At 40.6% G+C, this 24,246-nt stretch overlaps 2 protein-coding genes across 3 annotated transcripts; both read right to left on the bottom strand.

Annotated features, from left to right (window-relative positions):
- Window positions 1-2,179: 2,179 nt before the first annotated feature.
- c22h20orf96 (chromosome 22 C20orf96 homolog) lies at window positions 2,180-8,764 on the bottom strand. Of its 2 annotated transcripts, none has more exons than XM_014167354.3 (10): window positions 8,523-8,764; window positions 8,099-8,279; window positions 7,786-7,922; window positions 7,194-7,352; window positions 5,450-5,549; window positions 4,944-5,101; window positions 4,751-4,852; window positions 4,313-4,399; window positions 3,982-4,110; window positions 2,180-2,469 (listed from the first exon to the last, which is right to left on the bottom strand). In XM_014167354.3, exons 1-10 carry the CDS (start codon window positions 8,577-8,579, stop codon window positions 2,428-2,430), a joined length of 1,152 nt encoding a protein of 383 aa, XP_014022829.1. In that variant the 5' UTR covers window positions 8,580-8,764; the 3' UTR covers window positions 2,180-2,427.
- Window positions 8,765-9,002: 238 nt separating this feature from the next.
- On the bottom strand, window positions 9,003-23,876 carry LOC106583311 (purine nucleoside phosphorylase). The gene is made up of 6 exons (XM_014167357.3): window positions 23,788-23,876; window positions 22,665-22,828; window positions 16,864-16,967; window positions 10,779-10,954; window positions 10,364-10,554; window positions 9,003-10,071 (listed from the first exon to the last, which is right to left on the bottom strand). The coding sequence occupies exons 1-6, from the start codon at window positions 23,808-23,810 to the stop codon at window positions 9,854-9,856; spliced, it is 876 nt and encodes a 291-aa protein (XP_014022832.1). The 5' UTR covers window positions 23,811-23,876; the 3' UTR covers window positions 9,003-9,853.
- Window positions 23,877-24,246: the final 370 nt, after the last annotated feature.

Here is a 24,246-nt window from a genome sequence, read left to right as displayed (position 1 = left end):
CATTGAAGTCTATGGGCCTTTTTTGCCATTGAAATGCATCGGGAGCTCATTTAAATATTGATATAGTTCCAAAAGTAAAATGCTGTCAAAAATATTTTAGCAAGCAATCCGAGTTGGGGCAGTCTGGACATTTGGTACTGGTTTCATGTTAATAACTTAAATATGTTTTAAGCGCTAGAGTGGGTTAAAGAAATAAAATAATATTATAAAAGCACATTTCCTGAAGAAAATGTGGTGGGCTTGCTAGCTTGTGAAGAATCGATCGATAGGATAGGATAGCCAGAAGTTGGTTTGGTGACTCTAGCTTGAACGGTCCAAGAGTTACCGTTGGTGAGTTATTTCATTCTATTTCATGCAAAAAAAAAAACATTTTTTTTATAGTTCATAAAGGTTTTAGAGTAATTTAAATTTGGATAGCCTGAATGTTTTATAGTTGGTCTTCTAGTTTAATTGACCAAGGAGCAGGACCATTTTGAAAGCAACCACTGTATTCCTATGGTTCTCATTCAAACACATGTTAATGTATGCACATTCCAAAAAATGGTTATAGTTCCAAAGGTATACATAGTATCAAATATCCTTTGACTGTCACGTCCTGACCAGTATAGGGGTTATTTGTTATTGTAGTTTGGTCAGGACGTGGCAGAGGGTATTTGTTTTATGTGGTTCGGGGTGGTGGTTTGTTTAGTAGGGCATTTGATTTATGTATTCCTGTGGTTTTTGGGCACTGTTCTATGTTAGTTTATTTCTATGTTCTGTCTAGTCTTTTGTATTTCTATGTTTTGTTAATTGGGGTGACTCTCAATTGGAGGCAGGTGTTTTCTAGTTGCCTCTGATTGAGAATCCTATATATAGGTATGTGTTTGTTGAGTACTTTGTGGGAGATTGTTCTGTGTATAGCCTTGTGCCTTACCAGCCTGTGATTAGTGGTTGCTTTGGTTCTCCTTCTTGTCCGTTTATAATAATAATATAATAATAATAATAATAATAATAATAATAATAATAATAATAAAGAAGATGAGTGCACATTTTCCCGCTGCGTCTTGGTCCGCTTTATCCGACGACAACCGTAACATTGACAAACAATCTAAGTTGGGCCAGTCTGAACATATCAACTTTGGTTTGGTGTTGATAACTTAAACGGTGTAGGACGATATAGGTCTATAATTTTGGGGAGGTTTACCATTCAAGTCTATGGGCCTTTTTTTGCCATTGAAATGCATTGGGAGCTCATTTAATATTGTTACAGTTCAAAAAGTAGAAATACTATCAATATTATTTTCTCAAGCAATCTGAGTTTGGGCAGTCTGGACATTTGGAAGTTGGTTTCGTGTTAATAGCTTAACTATTTTAAGCTCTAGAGCGGGCTAAAGAAATCAAATAATATGAGTATGAAATAAATCTAGAGTTGTGCTTTGCCTTCAGCAAGCACACCTAAATATGGGGACAGGATGTGTTTTATCCTTACCTCCATGTCTATTAGTACAGTATTCTGTTTAGATTTGTCAAATCAAGCCCCAGTGTTGAACTCTTTATAAAGTACAGAAATATCTTCAAAGTGAGCCCAGTCTCCACTAAAAGCACTTGTAGCAGTATGCTGCATAGTTTGTTTGAGAAAAGCAGTACACACACATCTGTAAATCAGTTCTGTCCTAACACTGTGTGGGCAGAGTTCACACCCCTAGCCACAGACCAGAGCTCCTTCCCAGGAAGTTGTATTTTCTGAGGCTTGGCTGAATGTTTTCCAACTGAAAAAAAGAAGTAATCAAACCAGTCGGCCGTACGATGGCCAGATGAAGGCCTTGCACTGAAAGCCAGCTTCTTTCCCACACTTAAGTAAATTACATTCAGAGACTTCCCAAAACTACAGTTACAGGGTCTGAGGAGATTTGTAAAGAAAGGGAGGGTTTGAAGTGGTTACTGTCACTGGGGCACTTACTGTGGAGAAAAGCAAACAACAGAACATATTCTAAATATTAAACAGGATTTTCTGTGGACCGGCACATTGAAGAATGTGATATTGGGCAGTAAATTAGATTCAACTGGCAATTATAGACTATCAATTATAGCTGAATGAAACCACACCAATAAACATATTATATGCTCATTGGAGAGGTTTTGATACAATTGCATATGATTCCACTGCACAAAAAAAAGAGAAGAAAGAATATGCAAAGGATTTGAAATTGAACCATGGAGGTATTTATTAGAAATGTTCACAAATGTTTATTGGCCCCAGTTGACTGGTATTACAATGCAGAACTTGGTTTAAGAAGATTGGGCACTTTAGTAGGAGAAGATGGGCACTCAGTATAACAGAAATTCTGGGGTTGTGCCAAGAAGAGCCCAGCAGGTTTAAATGCAGCCGAGCGACACACAAGTCGTGTCTCTCCTAGTCTGTCACACATCTAAATGGGGAGCCACTCCTCACGAGGGATGTTTAAGGTCACCTCCATATCCGGGGTGCATCTGGAATGAACACAGCACACATTTAGAACCTTAATGCACACTGAGCACCTTTTCCTTATGTACATACTTAGTATACATTTGGAAATGTTAATTGCTTGTGAAGGCTTAATGCCATAAGGATGAAAGTATTTTGGTGCCATTACAAAGTGCCCTTCAGAAATGAAATGATGATTAAGTATTGGCTATTCTTGATGGACACCTACAATCCTAATGAACAAATAAACATTGCACACAAAATGATACAGTACATGCACATCAAGTGTGTTCCCCAATTGACATCCTATGATAGATCTACTGTAGGCCACTTCAATTCTGATGTTTAAGACCTACATGTTCCATCCTAAAAATGGCCTATCTGAGTGAGAACAAATTAATAGAAAGTAACATCTCCCATTGCCATAAGTAATTCTGAAATACAGAATAAACAAGCTGGTGGCCATTTCCCTATGGAAGACTATATCATATCACGGAAGAAGGAAAAAAAACATGTACCTTTAAATAAACATACTTTCTCCCCAAAAGTGACTAGAGTGAGAGAAATCAGTTGTATCTGTGTGGACTCGCTATTTACCAGCCTGGAAAATGATGAGTTTGAATCAGTCGGAGTCAATACAGCTAATTCCATATAGAACATCTGCACTTACAGTTCAACTTCATATTTATAGTTACCTATCTTAGGCTTAAAACACGTCAGTGCTAAAAAGTTGTCATTGCTAAGTGAGATTCAGGATGTTGACCAAAAACATTGTAATTTCGCCATACCCTAATTCAACATTAAATCTCCCTTATATAAAATGTCACGTGAAATGAATGTATTCCCCAGAGGGGAACATTTTATAGTTGAATATTTGATGAGTTGTATGTATGAGAGATTTTCATGGTCTACAGCGTGGAGTGTCATCTTGCTTTGGAGCAGGCTGGGGGGAAATTTGAGCACCTTATTAACCTTTAATGGCAGACTGGGATTCTGTGAGCACAGGGCTCTGCTGTGCTTCTTCATTTAAATTTAAGATGGCGCTACAAGTCTGTTTTCAACCCTGGGTAATATTAGATGGTGATACCCCATTACTCTTTCCGAGACATCGATTTTGATGGAACAAGGAAGAGGTTAAATTCCTGTCACATGTCTATTAGTTCTAACTAGATGGTTTTGTGACACTGATAAGATGTCAGATAGATAAACAAGCCAACAGTGCAGTGGGTATCGACAGTATATGGTTGGTATTATAACATTGTCATACTCTTTGCCTAGAGTTCTCAATGTACTACTCTTTGGTAATAGTTTCTTAAAGAAAAGAAGGCAAGTAAATTATCATTAGTAATTGTTTTAGTTTTAGAGATGCACTTTAGACAATGTGTCTTCAGGAAAGGTTATTGATGGGTGTTTTAAAGCCCCCCTCAAGAACCTTTTCCAAAGCCAGATTGTCTAAAGTGCCCACCCTCATGGCATGGATTAGTGATATCACACAACCTATTAAGAGCAGCAGTGTACAGTAAAGTGCCTTCCATTACCTTGACATACTTATCTGATTTGGGGAAAACGTCTTGGAAGATGTCTTTCCTGATGTTGGTCCGTGATATTTGCAGTTCCTGGACACTCTGAATCAGCTCTCTGTTCTTATCTTCCAGCTCCGCAATTTCCTGAAATGTTGAAAGCATGAGTGAGTGACACAGAAAAGGAAGTCAATTACAGTCATTTTCCGATAATGCCATGGTAAAAAATAAAAAATGGGGTTATTTTCACATGTTGATGATGACCTGTATGGAGTTAGAGTGAGTCTGAGTCCATTATGACTAGTTGAAGTATCAAATTGCTAGAAATTTTCGTAATTATTAACCAAACCTTTTTGTGGATTCCAATTTCTTTCTTTATCGTCTGATTATGTGCGGCCATCAGTTTGACGACAGAGGGAATATATGAAACATTTTGCTGAAAACAGAGAGAAAGGAGTAAAGCCATGACAAATGGTGTCAACATCTACCCCTGCCAATAAAGTCTGACTTTAGCTCATTACAAAAAAACCTCCACTGTTATTTTCACTTATAATCCAGATACGCTTCAGAAATAGACCTATGCTGATACTTACTGAATGTTTGTATAAAACATTTTAGCGATAAGTGAGAATCATTCATCCAAAAAGAACTATAGAGCTTTGTATCCTATGTATTATGTTTGAGTCGAGTGTGTTAAAATAAATGGTTATTTTTATTTTTGTATACAGCAGTGCTGTGTGTCCAAGACAATTTCCCCTGAGGAACAATGAAGTAAATCCTATCCTACCTTTGCTATGACAGAGAGGACTTCCTGCTCTTCGTGTTGGGATCGTCTCTCCAGGTACACCATCTCTGTCTGGCACAGCAAGTTCACGTCCTCATTCTCATCCTGGAACCACAGGAATGAACAGCACACAACATATGAGACTACAGCCTATTGCGTTCTATTGGAGGAAGTTGCCATTGAGAGACCTGTTGACCTGCTGTGTCTCTTTGAGTTTCTCAATCTCTCTCTTTATCTCGGCAATGCGCAGGGCCTTGACGGGGTACTCTTTATCCTTGTAGGTCTTCAGGGTGTGGAGCTCCGCCTGGGCGTTCACCAGCTCTGCCTTCACCTCCCTCAGCTGCTCATGGAGACCTGGCAAGGTAACACATCAAGGGCTTACCCAGACACTTCAATCATAAATGAGGGAACGTCCCTGCATGCAAACACGTCTTCCCTTTTGAGTTCCCAAACACCAATCGACCAGATTTTCCTTGCACTGTCACACATGCACACACACAACAATAATATTTAATATCGACATTCACAGGCACATTTACTGTAAAACAAGAGTATTCATAATTTACAAGCACACTTGACTTACTGTACTACTATATTTGCTTATGATCTATAATTCTCACTCTGCCAAAGGCATCTCAATGAATAAAAACTGAACTTTTTGTTGCCTCTGCATTTTACATTATTTATAATATCACTACTTACCCCAAAGTCTATTCTTTGCAGCAGTCTCAGCCTTCTGGAGCTCTGTCTTGGCCTGCTCCATCTGACTGTGGCTCCAGCTGTTGAACGCAGCTATAGAACTCTTACAGAGAAATAGGGTAGACTTTATTTATTCAGGGTACCAATAATATGCTTCTACATAATGGTACACACGGTGGTATTGGTTTACTACATTACAAGAGTCTTAGTACGTCTGAACTTCTCAAGGAGAATATCAGGTTCTGAGATAACATAAAGAAAGGTGCTCACACTGTTACAGCTGATGGTGCCCTATAGCCTAACTGACTGTTACAACTGATGGTGATCTATAGTCTAACTGACTGTTACAACTGATGGTGATCTATAGTCTAACTGACTGTTACAACTGATGGTGATCTATAGTCTAACTGACTGTTACAACTGATGGTGATCTATAGTCTAACTGACTGTTACAACTGATGGTGATCTATAGTCTAACTGACTGTTACAACTGATGGTGATCTATAGCCTAACTGACTGTTACAACTGATGGTGATCTATAGTCTAACTGACTGTTACAACTGATGGTGATCTATAGCCTAACTGACTGTTACAACTGATGGTGATCTATAGTCTAACTGACCGTTACAACTGATGGTGATCTATAGTCTAACTGACTGTTACAACTGATGGTGATCTATAGCCTAACTGACTGTTACAACTGATGGTGATCTATAGTCTAACTGACTGTTACAACTGATGGTGATCTATAGTCTAACTGACTGTTACAACTGATGGTGATCTATAGCCTAACTGACTGTTACAACTGATGGTGATCTATAGTCTAACTGACCGTTACAACTGATGGTGATCTATAGTCTGACTGTTACAACTGATGGTGATCTATAGTCTAACTGACTGTTACAACTGATGGTGATCTATAGTCTAACTGACCGTTACAACTGATGGTGATCTATAGTCTAACTGACTGTTACAACTGATGGTGCCCTATAGCCTAACTGACCGTTACAACTGATGGTGATCTATAGCCTAACTGACTGTTACAACTGATGGTGATCTATAGTCTAACTGACTGTTATAACTGATGGTGATCTATAGCCTAACTGACTGTTACAGCTGATGGTGATCTATAGTCTAACTGACTGTTACAACTGATGGTGATCTATAGTCTAACTGACTGTTATAACTGATGGTGATCTATAGTCTAACTGACTGTTACAACTGATGGTGATCTATAGTCTAACTGACTGTTATAACTGATGGTGATCTACAGCCTAACTGACTGTTACAGCTGATGGTGATCTATAGCCTAACTAAGCATTTCCAAAACTCAGCCCTGGGGACCCCAAAGTGTGCACATTTTGTTTTTTCCCCTTGGACTACACAGCTGTTTCAAATAATCAAAGCTTGATGATGAGTTGGTTATTTGAATCAGCTGTGTAGTGCTAGGACAAAAAACAAAATGTGCACCCCTTGGAGTTTGGGAAACGCTGGCTTAACTGACTGTTACAGCTGATGGTGATCTATGTGTTGATACTCTGTACTTCTATCATATCTACAGTATACTTGGTACTTCTGTAGTTCTATCATATCTAGAGAATACAGTTACATACGAGTGCAGTAGAATAGACAGTGAGGTGCTTGCCCAATCTATTTGAATGAGTACTAGGTACTAGGACACAAGTGTGTCCTGTCCTCAATGGAGCAGATATAGAGGAATAGAATGGCATAGATTCTATGTTCTCACCCCTAATTTGTCATGCCGGATGAGGAATTCCCTGGCACTGGACACTGACTGTCTGTCTGTGCTGTCTATCTCCCCGGCCGTACGGACGTTGCTCTCCTGCAGCAATGCACAGTGCTTCTCCAGCTCCACTAGGGTCTTCTTCCTCGACATAATCAGCAACTGAAAGTGGTTGTTATTCGTTTATTTACAGGTAAAATGAAATACCTATTTATGCAGTATTGTGTTTTAAGTGTAGATCTTGTGGTCTGGTGCACACTTTATAACTTGTCTCTAAATCACACCTCCCTTGTACTTGATTGATCAATTAAGGTCACTGATTAGTTAGGAACTCCCCTCACCTGGTTGTCTTAATTGGACACAAATTAAAAGGAAATAATAAAAACTATCAGAAACTATGCCATCCATGTAATAATGTTGACACCGCTGGTCTAAATCTATTACTGCCATGGATTATTTCTTATGGCGTATTACTCCCTCTAGTGGTTGACTGTGGCTATCGACTGAACATGATGACAGGAACATCTCTACTATTCAATAGCTGAGGATTTTACTGATCACTTATTTAATGTCTTGTGATATAGGCTATAAATACCTTCAGTGTTTTGATATTTTCTTGTTTCTTCAAAGTGATGGGGTCCAGCTTCACTCTTTTGTTCCTCCTCCGTCGAGAGAGTCGACCCATAGATGATGCAGTGGACTCTTCATGGCCAGTGTTGGGGCGAGACTTCCCTGTCAAAGGCAAAACAGGAAGTCAACCATTTTAATTAATTTCCCATTGACAATTTATGCTTTCTGAATCATATGAAGCTGGATTTTCATTCAGTGAATCTTTTCCTTACAGCATGTGTCAACCTAATCTCCTCAATTTAACATATTTTACATTCAAAGGTGAGTTGATAGCTTACCTGGCTTGTCGGTTGTTGGAAAAAAGTTATGGGTGGCAGAGGAGGTCCCACTCTCCTCTCTCCCTGTGGCTGGATAACGCTCGCTTGGTGAGCCAGTAGTCTTGTTGGGCAGTGGGGGCAAAATCACCCAGGGAGGGGGCTCTGTCTTGCTCCTGTTGCATCTCTCCCACTTGCTGTAATCCTAAACAGATATTACTACTATGTATTGTGTGTGTGTGTGTGTGTGTGTGTCATGTCTGTTTTCCTCTGTCTGTCTATGGTTCTGTCTCTATCTTCTATATATGTATGTATGTGTATATATATATATATATATATATATATATATATATATATATATATATATATATATATATATATATATATATATATATATATATATATATAGTGTGTGCGTGTGTGCTCATCATCATGACAATGGACTTACCAATTTCTTGAAATCTTCCTTCAGTGACTTGACAAGATGGTTTGGCAGTACATTCATTATGTTTTTACATCAATACGTCGTAATAAATTGATTCCAAAGCTGAACTTGCAGCATAAGTCATTCTAAGTTTTGCAATATAAATACGACTTGCAACCTTGCAAATGTATCTGTAGCCTAGCTGCATAACATAAAAGTTACTCCGGAATGTTCTGTAATGCTTCTCTTCGTCATAGCAACCACATCGACGGCGAAAAAGACCGCCACCTACTGGAACATGGACGAAGCTATGGACGAAACATTCTGGATTCGAATTTGGGTAACCAAAAAGGCTACACTGAGCGCGGGTCCGAGAGATAAACATACGTAGCAGGCAATATTTTGCCTGTATTCATTTGTAGCTTGCATTTAGTCTACATTCAAGTTCAACCATTTATTTGGAAACAAAAATAGTAAATACAAATTTAGCAAGTTGGTGTGACACAGAGATTTGCATTTCTCTGAAATGAGATAAAAACCTATTATGGAAGAATTGTGTTTAATGTGATAAAGCATCGCAGATTGACGGTGCAATCCGTACTCAATATCCGACAAAAGTTGAGTAACAATACAATTAAAATACAGATTGTATTTTACATGAATTAAAAGCACCATTCTGCAATATCTTAAATATAAATGTGCACAATTATATTAATCTATAAAATTATCTGAATATGTGACATTGATTTGTAATACGTCATGTTTCATCATACATAGAGCTGCATTATAATCTTTCACTTTTATATGTTTATCTTATTATCTGTGAACAAGTATTAGCACATAATTGTGGATAGAAAGATGAGTTAATACAGCTGAAAAATAACAGGTTGTAAAAAGTTGTCCATTTGAGAGAACCTGTTTACAGAACAAATAAAAAATATACAACAGATAAACATCAGTTGTGATATCACAAAATACAAATGACAGTATAAAGTTACACAATTTTGTACAATATTTACAGACTGAACAGATGAGATTATTGTTGATTTAACCCAAACAATATTCAAGACATTGACCTGGGCACCATGTTTGCATAATAGGCCAGTAGCTGCAAGATTTTGAGTGATTTTGTCAAATCCTCTTGAGATTCTTGTTGTGCATCTGAAATGGCACCCTATAGTGTACTACTTATAGGAAATAGGGTGCCATGGGCTCTGGTCAAAAGTAGTGCACTGAATTGGGAATACTGTGCCATTTCAGATGTAACATTGGTCGGGTCGCTGTGGAATGTTGAATGTTTTCATCTTGACAAGTTGACAGGTTTGAATGTCTCATCTCGTCTTGGTCTCTTCAGTTCAGACCGCGTTGTTGTTGATGTACATCCGGCTGACCAGCTCGGTGACCAGCGTCTGCAGCATTTGCGAGCGCAGTTTGCTGACCTCCAGAACAGCTTCGTGGTTGACTGACTCAGTGTCGTCATAGCTCTTGACCACCTTGTTTGTGATGAGAGAGAGGCCAAACACCCTCATGCCACATTGTGTGGCTACCACCACCTCTGGTGCTGTGCTCATTCCTATGAGGAGAAGAGAGAAGATAAAACACCTACTGCTACTCCTACATACTAGAATGCATTAGAGTGGGGACATACATGTTTATGAAGTAATATAAGTCTAATGCACAAAGCATATCTCAGATGTCTTATAAAATGTTGCCCTAAAATTATATCTTATCATGGCAACAATCACCAACCACTTCAATAGACAAATCTATCTAGCAGGCACTGTTAGCAAGAGAACAAAAACAGATCTGGGACCATGCTAGAATCTTTAATCTATCTGGAAGTGAACAAGTACTAGTTCTCTTACCCACAGCGTCCACCCCTAGTCTGTGAAGAAGTCTGGCCTCTGCGATGGTCTCGAAGTTGGGCCCTCCCACCATACAGTAAACCCCCTCCTGGACAAATTGAGAGACGTCCATGCTCTTACAGAGGTCAAAGGCTATTTTCCGCAGGTTCTTGTCATACACACCAGACATGGGAGGGAACCGGGGACCAAACCTGGTCAACACAAAACAATATGAATGTGTTGTTCAAATATGTTCAAACAAGAGAATTGTGGCTAATGAAGCATGTAGGCTACTGAACCACAGCACTAAAGGGTTACACAGCACCAAAGGCTCTTAGATGTCGTTCCTGGTATTTTGAGGTTGTTTGTGGTAATTAGTTAGTAGGACCCATTATAAAGTGGGAACCACTGACCTAGACTAGAAGATCTCACTCACTTGTCATCATTGGGTCCACTGAGGGGATTGAGCCCAGCCAGGCCGGGGAAGTTGATGTGATCTTTGATGATCATGATGTCCCCAACCTGGTAGCTGTCTGCCAGTGAGCCTGCTGCATTGGTCACAATCAGGGTCTCCACCCCCAAGAGCTTAAATACCCGCACAGGAAAGGTAGTCTGAGAGAGAGAAAGAGCGAAAGAAAGAGAGCAAGAGCAAGAGAGAAAGAAAGAGACAAGGAGAGAGAGAAAATTATAGGGTTAACCCAAAACAAGTTGCAACACAACACAGAACATATCCCTTGAGATGTTACAACAGCTCACCCCAAATTCTGCCACCACAGGTGCATCTCAAATGGTACCCTATTCCCAAATAGTGCACTACTTATAGTGCACCACTCTATGGGCGCTGGCCAAAGTAGTACACTATGTAGGGAATAGGGTGCAATTTAGGACATAACCATGGACTCAGTTAACTATCCTAAAGGAGGAATTGCTTATCTACAATCTCAATCTGAACAGAGTCAGGAATAGCCTAGCAATGCTCTACAGTAGTAATACATTATGTTGACATGCATGAGAGCAGAGCATGTCAACATCATGCAGGTTTGTTCATCTAATGAACAAATGCAGAACTGTGGCTGTGGAAAAGTGTGAAGTTCTACTGTTTCTCATAGCCTTTCAAGGTCCTGATAAAGGCCTGGTGGGATGAAACGTCATGCTTATAATCTTAAAATATTAATATTAAATTGTGAGTGAGTGTATTTCCCCCTGTATTCGTTTTTTTCTATAATAATGCTCTAGAATCATACCATTTAAAGGCCAGCAATAGAGCATACATATTAGGAACTATGTCAATCCTCCACTAACATTCCTCCTCAAGAAAAAAAAAAGGGGTGGAATTTTAAGTGGAACTGAAACACTCAAATCAACCAACAACATTGTTCTACATGTCAATGTTAGGTTACCTTGTTGAACGTGATGTTATGAAAATGCTTTTAGAATATTATACGTTTTTCGAGCGCCTCACACAAGTTGAGAGAGATGTGGTCGCAGCCATATTGAAACAATGGTAGAGCTTCCGTGAGACGACTTTGCTCATGGCTTTTCAATCAAGACTCTGATCAAGAAGTGAATAAACTAAATCTACCAATTTGAGACTGAAAACCCATAAAATACTAACAGGCATGTTAACAAGCCTGTATAGTATGGTCAAAACTGCACTTGACTAAGTTTTTGGCTCATTCAGCTGTAGGCTACATTACAATGATTTTTCACATTGGCAGGGGCATCAGATCTACTGTTACTCGACATTAGCAAGCTAGCTAAATGCATGATGTCCACAATAACAAAGCATGTAGCTAGCATCGAATAAGCATGTAAAGTCCTGTCAAAAACCCAGTTGCACATAGTGCCCTCCAAGCTCAGTGCCCTAGATCTGAACCCGCCCTGTGCAACTGACGGGCCAACCCCAGGTTGATGAAGGTAGTCAACAACCACTGCTCTGCCACGCTGATCCTCAACACGGTGGACCCACAGGGTGCGTGCTCAGCTCCCTCTTGTACTCTCTGTTCATCCATGACTGCATAGCACGTCTCCAACTCAATCATCAAGTTTGCTGACGACACGACAGTGGTAGGCCTGATTACCAACAACGACGAGACAGCCTACAGGGCTGAGGTGAATGGTGCAAGTAAAATAACCTCTCCCTTGGTTGTCAACGAGGAGGTGATTGTGGACTACAGGAGACAGCAGAGAGAGTATACCCTCATCCACATCGACATGGATGCAGTGGAGAGGGAAAAAAGATTCAAGTTCCTCTGCGTGCACATCACTGAGGACCTGAAATGGTCCTTCCACACGCAACAGCGCCTCTTCAACCTCAGGAGGCTGAAGAAATTTGGCTTGGCACCTAAGACCCTCACCATCGAAAGCATTCTGTTGGGCTGTATCACCGCCTAGTACGGCAATTGCACCGCCCGCAACCGCAGGGCTCTCCAGAGGGTGGTGAGGTCAGCCCAACACATCACCGGGGGCACAGTGCCTGCCCTCCAGGACATCTACAGTCCCCAGTGTCACAGGAAGGCCAAGAAGATCATCAAGGACCTGAGCCACGGCCTGTTCAGCCTGCTACCATCTAGAAGGTGGAGACAGCTGAGACCGAGAGACTGACAGATTCTTCAGGCCATCAGACTGTTAAACAGTCATCACTAGCCGGCCTCCATCCAGTACCCTGCCCTGAACCTTAGTCACTGTTACTAGCCGGTTACCACCCGGTACTCTACCCTGCACCGTAGAGATTGCTGCCCTATATACACAGAGTCCTTGAACACTGGTCACTTGAATGTTTACATACTGTTTTACCCACTTTATCTGTATGTACTGTATTCTAGTCATGGCTTACCCTATATAACTACTGTTGTACACACCTTTTCTGTTCATATATTGTCCATACTGTCTATACACACCATTATCTATATAACATCTACTGAACAAAAATATAAATGCAATATGTAAAGTGTTATTTCATGAGCTGAAATAAAATACCTCTGAAATTTTCCAGACACACAAATTTGTTTACATCCCTGTTAGTGAGCATTTCTCCTTTGACAAGATAATCCATCCACCTGACAGGTGTGGCATATCAAGAAGCTGATTGAACAGCATGATCATGACACAGGTGGACCTTGTGCTGGGGAGAATAAAAAGCCACTCTAAAATGTTCTGTTTTGTCACACAATACAATGCCACAGATGTCTCAAGTTTTGAGGGAGTGTGCAATTGGTGCAGGAATGACCACCAGAGCTGCTGCCAGATGATTTAATGTTCATTTTCTTTACCATAAGCCGCCTCCAACATCGTTTTAAAGAATTTGGCCTCACAACCGCAGATCACATGTAACCACTCCAGCCCAGGACCACCATATTTGGCTTCTTCAACCTGCGGGGTTCATCTGGGAACAGCTGGACAGCTGATGAAACTGGGTTTGCACAACCAACATTTTTTGGTACAAACTGTCAAAGGCCATCTCAGGGAAGCTCATCTGCATGCTTGTAGTCCTCGCCAGGGTCTTGATCTGACTGCAGTTTGGAATCGTAACCGACTTCTGTCGGCAAATACTCACCTTCGATGGCTTATGTGTGCTCTTTATGGATGAATCCCGGTTTCAATGGCGTCGTGTTGGTGAGCAGTTTGCTGATGTTACCGTTGTGAACAGAGTGCCCCATGGTGGTGGTAGTGTTATGGTATGGGCAGGCATAAGCTACGGACAATGAGCACAATTGCATTTTATCGATTGCAATTTGAATGCGCAGACATACCGTAACGAGATCCTGAGGCCGATTGTCGTGCCATTCATCCATCGCCATCACTTCATGTTTCAGCATGATAATGCACAGCCCCATGTCGCAAGGATCTGTACACAATTATTGGAAGATGAAAATGTCCCAGTTCTTCCATGGCCTGCATCCTCACCAGACATGTCACCCATTGAGCATGTTTGGGATGTTCTGGATGGACGTGTACGACAGCGTGTTCCAGTTCCCGACAATATCCAGCAACTGCGCACACCCATTGAAAAGGAGTGGGACAACATTCCACAGGCCACAATCAATAGCCTGATCAACTCTTTGTGAAGGAGATGTGTCACGCTGTATCAAGCAAATGGTGGTCACATCAGATACTGACTGGTTTTCTGATCCATGCCCCTACTTTTTTTTAAGGTATCTGTGACCAACAGATGCATATCTGTATTCTCAGTCAGATGAAATCCATAGATTAAGGCCTAATGAATTTAATTCAATTGACTGATTTCCTTATATGAACTGTAACTCAGTCAAATCTTTGAAATTGTTGTATGTTGCGTTTATATTTTTGTTCAGTACCAGTCAAAAGTTTGAACACACCTATTCATTCAAGGGTTTTCTTTATTTTTACTGAAGGAAGAGCAGCCAACAAGTGCTCAGCATATTTGGGGAATCCTTCAAAACTGTTGGAAAAGCATTCCAGGTGAAGCTAGTTGAGAGAATGCCAAGAGTGTGCAAAGTTGTCATCAAGGCAAGGATGGCTACTTTGAAGAATCTCAAATATAAAATATATTTTCATTTGTTTAGCACTTTTTTGGTTACTACATGATTCCATACATGTTATTTCATAGATTTGAAGTCTTCACTATTAATCTACAATGTAGAAAAGTGTATATATATATATATATATATATATATATATATATATATATATATATATATATATACATATACACACTGCTCAAAAAAATAAAGGGAACACTTAAACAACACAATGTAACTCCAAGTCAATCACACTTCTGTGAAATCAAACTGTCCACTTAGGAAGCAACACTGATTGACAATACATTTCACATGCTGTTGTGCAAATGGAATAGACAACAGGTGGAAATTATAGGCAATAAGCAAGACACCCCCAATAAAGGAGTGGTTCTGCAGGTGAAGACCACAGACCACTTCTCAGTTCCTATGCTTTCCTGGCTGATGTTTTGGTCACTTTTGAATGCTGGCGGTGCTTTCACTCTAGTGGTAGCATGAGACGGAGTCTACAACCCACACAAGTGGCTCACGTAGTGCAGCTCATCCAGGATGGCACATCAATGCGAGCTGTGGCAAGAAGGTTTGCTGTGTCTGTCAGCGTAGTGTCCAGAGCATGGAGGCGCTACCAGGAGACAGGCCAGTACATCAGGAGACGTGGAGGAGGCCGTAGGAAGGCAACAACCCAGCAGCAGGACCGCTACCTCCGCCTTTGTGCAAGGAGGAGCAGGAGGAGCACTGCCAGATCCCTGCAAAATGACCTCCAGCAGACCACAAATGTGCATGTGTCTGCTCAAACGGTCAGAAACAGACTCCATGAGGGTGGTATGAGGGCCTGACGTCCACAGGTGGGGGTTGTGCTTACAGCCCAACACCGTGCAGGACGTTTGGCATTTGCAAGAGAACACCAAGATTGGCAAATTCGCCACTGGCGCCCTGTGCTCTTCACAGATGAAAGCAGGTTCACACTGAGCACATGTGACAGACGTGACAGAATCTGGAGACGCCGTGGAGAACGTTCTGCTACCTGCAACATCCTCCAGCATGACCGGTTTGGCGGTGGGTCAGTCATGGTGTGGGGTGGCATTTCTTTGGGGGGCTGCACAGCCCTCCATGTGCTCGCCAGAGGTAGCCGGACTACCATTAGGTACAGAGATGAGATCCTCAGACCCCTTGTGAGACCATATGCTGGTGCGGTTGGCCCTGGGTTCCTCCTAATGCAAGACAATGCTAGACCTCATGTGGCTGGAGTGTGTCAGCAGTTCCTGCAAGAGGAAGGCATTGATGCTATGGACTGGCCCGCCCGTTCCCCAGACCTGAATCCAATTGAGCACATCTGGGACATCATGTCTCGCTCCATCCACCAACACCACGTTGCACCACAGACTGTCCAGGAGTTGGCGGATGCTTTAGTCCAGGTCTGGGAGGAGATCCCTCAGGAGACCATCCGCCACCTCATCAGGAGCATGCCCAGGCGTTGTAGGGAGGTCATACAGGCACGTGGAGGCCACACACACTACTGAGCCTCATTTTGACTTGTTTTAAGGACATTACATCAAAGTTGGATCAGCCTGTAGTGTGGTTTTCCACTTTAATTTTGAATGTGACTCCAAATCCAGACCTCCATGGGTTGATAAATTGGATTTCCATTGATTATTTTTGTGTGATTTTGTTGTCAGCACATTCAACTATGTAAAGAAAAAACGTATTTAATAAGATTATTTCATTCTTTCAGGTCTAGGATGTGTTATTTTAGTGTTCCCTTTATTTTTTTGAGCAGTGTATATACACATACACACACTGAGGAGGAGGGGCAACGCTTGATTAGTGCATGATTGAGAGATGACCAGGGGAAGGGTGAGGGTTGATGAGGAATGAGGAAGTTCCAAATATGGTGTGTGTCTTGGTAGTAATATTTGCTCCCTGAGTGGACAGTAACAGCTGTTATTTTTCAGCTATTTGTGCCAATTGGGATGTGCGTTAACACTCATTGTTTCTCGATACTGATCGCTGTGATATGGTACTGACCTTACAGAGTGAGTGTCCCTCATACATATGGAAACGGCCCTGCATGCAAACACACGTCTTTCCTTTTAGTTCCCCAAACACCAGTCTGCCAGCATGTCCTTGCACTGTGAAGCCACACACACACACACACATGCACACGCATGCGCACACACACACACACACACACACACACACACACACACACACACACACACACACACACACACACACACACACACACACACACACACACACACCCCCCTCAACAACAGTCCAAAATCACATATTTAACATCGCCGTTAAACTTGTTCACTATGTTTAAAGCTGACTGTTCTATTTTCATAACAAAGATTCCAAGTTAATGTCATCATGGTGTCGTGTCTTTGGCTATGCCGGATTAAGTGATATGACATGCTATTCTATAAAATCCTTTCTCTGTAATTAATATTACCTGATTGTCACGGCTGTCAAAAGGTGCGGACCAAAGTGCAGCGTGTGTTTCGTTCCACATATTTATTTAATCCGTGAAACTGTGCAATACATCAAATAACTGAAATTTACAAAACAACAAACCATGACGCAGAGGAGAAACAAACACTACTCACAAATAATCACCCACAAAAACAGGTGGGACAAACATCAGCTTAAATATGACCTCCAATTAGAGATATGATGACGAGCTGCCTCTAATTGGAGATCATACCAAACAAAACCAACATAGAAATACAAAACTAGAAACTGAACATAGAAATACAAAACATAGACAAACACCCCCTGTCACGCCCTGACCTACTCTACCATAGAAAATAACCACTTACTATGGTCAGGACGTGACACTGATTGAGCTAATCATGTAAATGTAATTAACTAGAAAGTCGGGGCACCACAAAAGAGTGTTTATAGAGCTGTTATCTTCCGAATAAACTCTGAAAGACCTAGTAATATTTTACATCAATAGCAGTCAATATTAATCGTCACCTTATTTCAGTCTCATCTGAAAGTTGTACATTCTTGCTTGTCTTCATGAACCCTGGCTAACAAGTTGAATCAGCAATACAACATTGGGTTTAATTATTTATTTACTAAATACCTAACTAATCACACAGAATTACATATACACAGAATGAGGAAAATGCAATAAATATTTACTCTGAGCTGCGCTTCGATGGGTTGGTCGTAGATGCTGGCCAACAGAGATCTTCCTGTCCTCGGAAAAATGTCTCTGGTGGTAAATTGGATACGTTGTAGTATCTTTGTTGTGTGTTAGACTGGATACGTCGTCCGTCCTTTCCTAGCCCACGTTTACAGCTGCTGTTGCTAACTCAACGGCTAGGAGGTCTCACTTCTTTAGTGAATAAGAGTTCAAAGTTCATACCATTCACAACCAACGCTCACGCTGAGGTTGGCTTAGTTCTGTAGTTGACAAGTTAGTCCCTTTTAACGTATGGCCCGTCGTCCTATCGTCCTCGGAACAGGAGGTTACATTTTCGTCAAGGGCTTATATAGTGGAGGGAGAGAAGGGTGCGTTTCATAGTTTATAACCAATGTCTCTTCACAGGGGCGGGCCACTGATTGAGCAGGGCTCTAACCTTATGAAACCCAATTCTCTCATTTGGAAGCTAAAATTACATTTAATCTTATCACAAATAGTTTCATATTCAAACATTTAATTTGCACAACATGCTTCGAAGTACAGTAATGGAATATTTTGACATTTTTTGTCACGAAATGCGCTCGCGCGTCACCTTTCGAATAGTTTCCTGAACGCACAAACAAAACGGAGGTATTTGGATATAACTATGGATTATTTCAAACCAAAACAACATTTGTTGTTGAAGTAGAAGTCCTGGGAGTGCATTCTGACAGCAAAGGTAATCCAATTTTTCTTATAGTAAATCTGAGTTTGGTGAGGGCCAAACTTGGTGGGTGTCAAATTAGCTAGCCGTGATGGCCGGGCTATCTACTCAGAATATTGCAAAATGTGCTTTCGCCGAAAAGCTATTTTAAAATCGGACACCGCGATTGCATAAAGGAATTCTGTATTTATAATTCTTAAAATAATTGTTATGTATTTTGTGAACGTTAATCGTGAGTAATTAAGTAAATTCACCGGAAGTTTGTGGTGGGTATACTAGTTCTGAACATCACATGTGTCATGACGTTGGCCTGTGGGTAAGGTTTATGACCCCCCCCCATAAATACCTTTCTCCCTTCCCCTCTCTGAATCTACTGAAGGACTTGAATAGCCTGTGTTAAATATAGAGAGTCTGGGAACATCAAACAAATGGGGAAAGGTACCACATATTTTGTTAACCTCTCTAGGCTAGGCGGGACGAATTCGTCCCACCTACGTAACAGCCACTGCTATCCTGTGGCGCGATTTTCAAAACCTTAAAAATCCTATTACTTCAATTTCTCAAACATATGACTATTTTACAGCCATTTAAAGACAAGACTCTCGTTAATATAACCACACTGTCCGATTTCAAAAAGGCTTTACAATGAAAGCAAAACATTAGATTATGTCAGCAGAGTACCAAGCCAGAAATAATCAGACACCCATTTTTCAAGCCAGCATATAATGTCACCAAAACCCAGAAGACAGCTAAATGCAGCACTCACCTTTGATGATCTTCATCAGATGACAACCCTAGGACATTATGTTATACAATACATGCATGTTTTGTTCAATCAAGTTCATATTTATATCAAAAACCAGCTTTTTACATTAGCATGTGACGTTCAGAACTAGCATACCCCCCGCAAACTTCCGGGGAATTCGCTAACATTTTACTAAATTACTCACGATAAACGTTCACAAAAAGCATAACAATTATTTTAAGAATTATAGATACAGACCTCCTCTATGCACTCGATATGTCCGATTTTAAAATAGCTTTTTGGTGAAAGCACATTTTGCAATATTCTAAGTACATAGCCCAGGCATCACGGGCTCGCTATTTAGACACCCGGCAAGTTTAGCACTCACCATAATCATATTTACTATTATAAAAGTTTGATTACCTTTTGTTGTCTTCGTCAGAATACACACCCAGGACTGCTACTTCAATAACAAATGTTGGTTTGGTCCAAAATAATCCATCGTTATATCCGAATAGCGGCGTTTTGTTCGTGCGTTCCAGACACTATCCGAAATAGTAAAGAAGTGTCGTGCGCATGGCGCAATTCGTGACAATAAAATTCTAAGTATTCCATTACCGTACTTCGAAGCATGTCAACCGCTGTTTAAAATCAATTTTTACGACATTTTTCTCGTAGAAAAGCGATAATATTCCGACAGGGAATCTCCTTTTCGGCAAACAGAGGAAAAAATCCCAAAGGCGGGGGCGGTCGGGGTCACGCGCATAAGCCAGTGTCCCTTGATCGGCCACTTGAGAAAGGCGATAATGTGTTTCAGCCTGGGGCTGGAATGACGACATTCTGTTTTTTCCCGGGCTCTGAGCGCCTATGGACGACGTGGGAAGTGTCACGTTAGAGCAGAGATCCTTAGTAAATGATAGAGATGGAAAACAAGTTCAAGAAATGGTCAGACAGGCCACTTCCTGTAAAGGAATCTCTCAGGTTTTGACCTGCCATTTGAGTTCTGTTATACTCACAGACACCATTCAAACAGTTTTAGAAAATTTAGGGTGTTTTCTATCCATATGTAATAAGTATATGCATATTCTAGTTACTGGGTAGGAGTGGTAACCAGATTAAATCGGGTATGTTTTTTATCCAGCCGTGTCAATACTGCCCCCTATCCTAAACAGGTTAATAAAACCAGTTGGAAATATGCTTGGGAACGTAATGAGTATGTATGTCAGTTCGGTTGTCATCTGAGACATTATGACTGATGACGACATAAACTGTACCTGAGAAAGTATATGCCCTCTAGTTATCAGAGTCACATGGAATTGTTATGCAATTGAAATGTTTGATATTGAAAATGTTTGTTAGGAGATTAAATGTAATTTTAGCTTCCGAATGAGAGATTTGGGTTTTCATAAGGAAAGTGCCCTGCTCGATCAGTGGCCCAACCCTGTGAAGAGACAGGGGTTATAAACGATGAAACACCTCCCTCCCCCTCTCCACTATATAAGCCTTTGACGAAAAGATAACCAGTGGTTCCAGTACGGGAGGTCTGCAGCCTCTACGTTAGAAGGACACACATGTCAAGGACAGAACTAAGCCAACCTCGGCGTGAGCTCTGGTATGAACTGGTATGAACTTTGAGCTTATTCACTACAGAAGTGCTACTTCCTAGCCGTTGAGTTAGCAGCGGCCGCTGTAACGTGGGCTAGGAAAGGACGGACGACGGATCCAGTCTAACAGACGGACGAAGATACCACCACGTATCCAATTTACCACCAGAGACATTCTTGCGAGGACAGGAAGGTCTGTTGGCCAACCCGGCCAGCATCTACGACCAATCTACCGAAGCGCAGCTCAGAGTAAATATTTATTGCATTTTCCTTTTCCAAATGGGCGGTAATTTAGAATGCATAAGATAATGTATTTACGATAGCATAGCTGCTGTTTCTCTGTTCCTAAATCTTCCCGCTCTTTCATTCAAGCCCAACCCCCTTTCCTTTGTGTAACCAGCCATCATATCTGTTCCGTCTACCGGGACGTTTTCTGTATGACATCATTGTATTCTGTGTATTTGTAATTCTGTGTGATTAGTTAGGTATTTAGTAAATAAATAATTAAACCCAATTTTGTATTGCTGATTCAACTTGTTAGCCAGGGTTCGTGAAGATAGCCAAGAATTTACAACTTTCATTATGAGACTGAAAATAAGACAAGGGTTAATATTGACTGCTATCGATGTAAAATATTACAAAGTATTTTAAAAGTTTATTCGGAAGATAACAGCTCTATAAACGTTCTTCCGTGGTGCCCCGACTTTCTAGTTAATTACATTTACATGATTAGCTTAATCAGGTAATATTAATTACAGAGAAATCATTTTATAAGTTAGCATGTCATATCACTTAATCCGGCATAGCCAAAGACACGACACATGCTAATGTAAAAAGCTGGTTTTTGATATAAATATGAACTTGATTGAACAAAACATGCATGTATTGTATAACATAATGTCCTAGGAGTGTCATCTGATGAAGATCATCAAAGGTTAGTGCTGCATTTAGCTGTGGTTTTGGTTTTTGTGACATATTTGCATGCTTTGAAAATGGCTGTGTGATTATTTTTGGCAGGGTACTCTCCTGACATAATCTAATGTTTTGCTTTCTCTGTAAAGCCTTTTTGATTAACGAGAGTCTTGTCTTTAAAATGGTGTAAAATAGTCATATGTTTGAGAAATTGAAGTTATAGCATTTATGAGGTTTTTGTATTTCGCGCCACGCGATTCCACTGGCTGTTGACTAAGCGTCCCACTTTGCCCAGGGAGGTTAATGTTCCCAGACTCTCTATGTTTAACAAAGGCTATTCAAGATTCCTTTAGTAGAGTCAGAGAGAGAGGGAAGGGAGAAAGGTATTTATGGGGGGGTCATAAACCTTACCCACAGGCCAACTTCATGACAATGGCCATTGTGGTGTGTTAGGCATATTATGTTGATCATTGTTGTCTATCTTATTGTAACAACCAGTGTATGTTACACAAACTTCTGCCATGTGAACATTCCCACTCCCCATATCTCTCTCTTTCTCTCTTTCTTTCTTTCTTTCTTTCTTTCTTTCTTTCTTTCTTTCTTTCTTTCTTTCTTTCTTTCTTTCTTTCTTTCTTTCTTTCTTTCTTTCTTTCTTTCTTTCTTTCTTTCTTTCTTTCTTTCTTCATATTACATTTTTTTTCTCACCTGTGCTCTGTGGGAACCCAGGGATGTCGGAGTAAGGAACGGAGTCCTGGCACTTGAGAGCATCAGCCAGCATGCCCAGTCCGGAGCCACAGATGATGGCCACTTTGGGCCTGTGCTGCGTCTGGGACAGGAGCCAGCTGGCTGTCTTCTGGTAGTCATCATGACTAAAGGAACAAGAAGAGGATAACACTGACTTAGACTGTATAGAGTGGGAGCTGGGAACAATAACTATCCTGTCATGGGCAATACTGTAAGTCGCTTGGATAAAGGGTCTGCTAAATGGCATAAATAATAATAATTATTATTATTAACATGGTCCCCTCAGTAACAATTTAGTTCCCACACAGAATCTGACATATTTTAAGACAGGTCTTGTATGTTCTATAGTGAATTAGCATGAACTGGAATAGCTTGCGTCCCAGACTACATGTGATTTTACTTATCATACATTATGGGTGTGTAGCACAGGGTTAGGGTCAATTGAAATTGAAAAATGGAAAAGCTTTTGGAACAAATAGCTTCTCTTTTTCAATTTATTGAGAATTTAATTTCAGTTTTTGAATTGGAATTTAAATGTACTTCCTGAATTGACTGACTTAATTTCAAATTGAACCCAACCATGGTATAGTATATACTCAGATACACCTTCAGTATAAGTGAGATGTCCTGTTGTCATGGTCTGTCTGCCAGACCATGAGGGTTGCCTTACAGGAATCTTGAATCACGCAATCCAACTCATTGCCATAAAAAGGTATTCATCTGTCTAAGCAGAACGAGAAACAAAATCCATACAAAAGACTGTGTCTCTCTTTACATCCTCAGTACTGTATGTCTAATAACTGAAAGTTGTCAATAAAATGTGGCAAAAGCATAAAACTAGAAGACTAAAGACAGCATGAAACAACATGAATATTATTACTCTGTACAAAAAAGTAAATCAAATTACTAACAAAACAAATCCATTAAAGACAGATAATCTTCTACTAACATTCAAGTAATGAGGGCAACTTGATTTCACACAAAAACAGCTGGCACTTCACTGGTGTCCAGGTTGAATCCTATAAAAAATATACACATCGGAAAACTCACCCAAAAACCAGTAAAGGAAAATGCAATGACTTACCAGATCTGATCTTTTCTGTGCATTTTGAAGGTTATGTGGTTGATATACAGTAGGTCTTGAAATAGCAAAAATAAAGCCTGAGGTTGATGTTGTATCTGTTATGATGTAGTTGTACTGTAGATCTAGACAGTACCCTATGGACACAGTGGTGTGTGAATGAAGACAGTATCTCTGGCTCCAGTTAAATAGACTCTGCCGGTTCCAGAGTAGTCATATGGTCCCTGATTGGTTACAACACTTCCACGTCCAATAGCATTAATAAATAAGACTCTAGTAGAGAGGTGTGTCAGTGGTTTGTGTGCTTGCAACAAATTGTATTGGAGCTCCACACTGAGTTACTTTGTTTGGCTACGCCTCCTGTATAATCCCTTTGGCACAGTTTTTGGTCAAGCCCAATGTAATTCTGAGTTAAGTTGGGTAATGATGGTGATGCTGAGCACGTTTTCTGTTCCCCTCCTA

The sequence above is a fragment of the Salmo salar genome, chromosome 22 (genome assembly GCF_965601325.2).
Source record: "Salmo salar chromosome 22, fSalSal1, whole genome shotgun sequence".
In the NCBI taxonomy this organism is placed as follows: domain Eukaryota; kingdom Metazoa; phylum Chordata; class Actinopteri; order Salmoniformes; family Salmonidae; genus Salmo; species Salmo salar.
The sequence above is the reverse complement of the archived record's forward strand: the minus strand, read 5'-3'. Positions and strand labels throughout refer to the sequence as shown.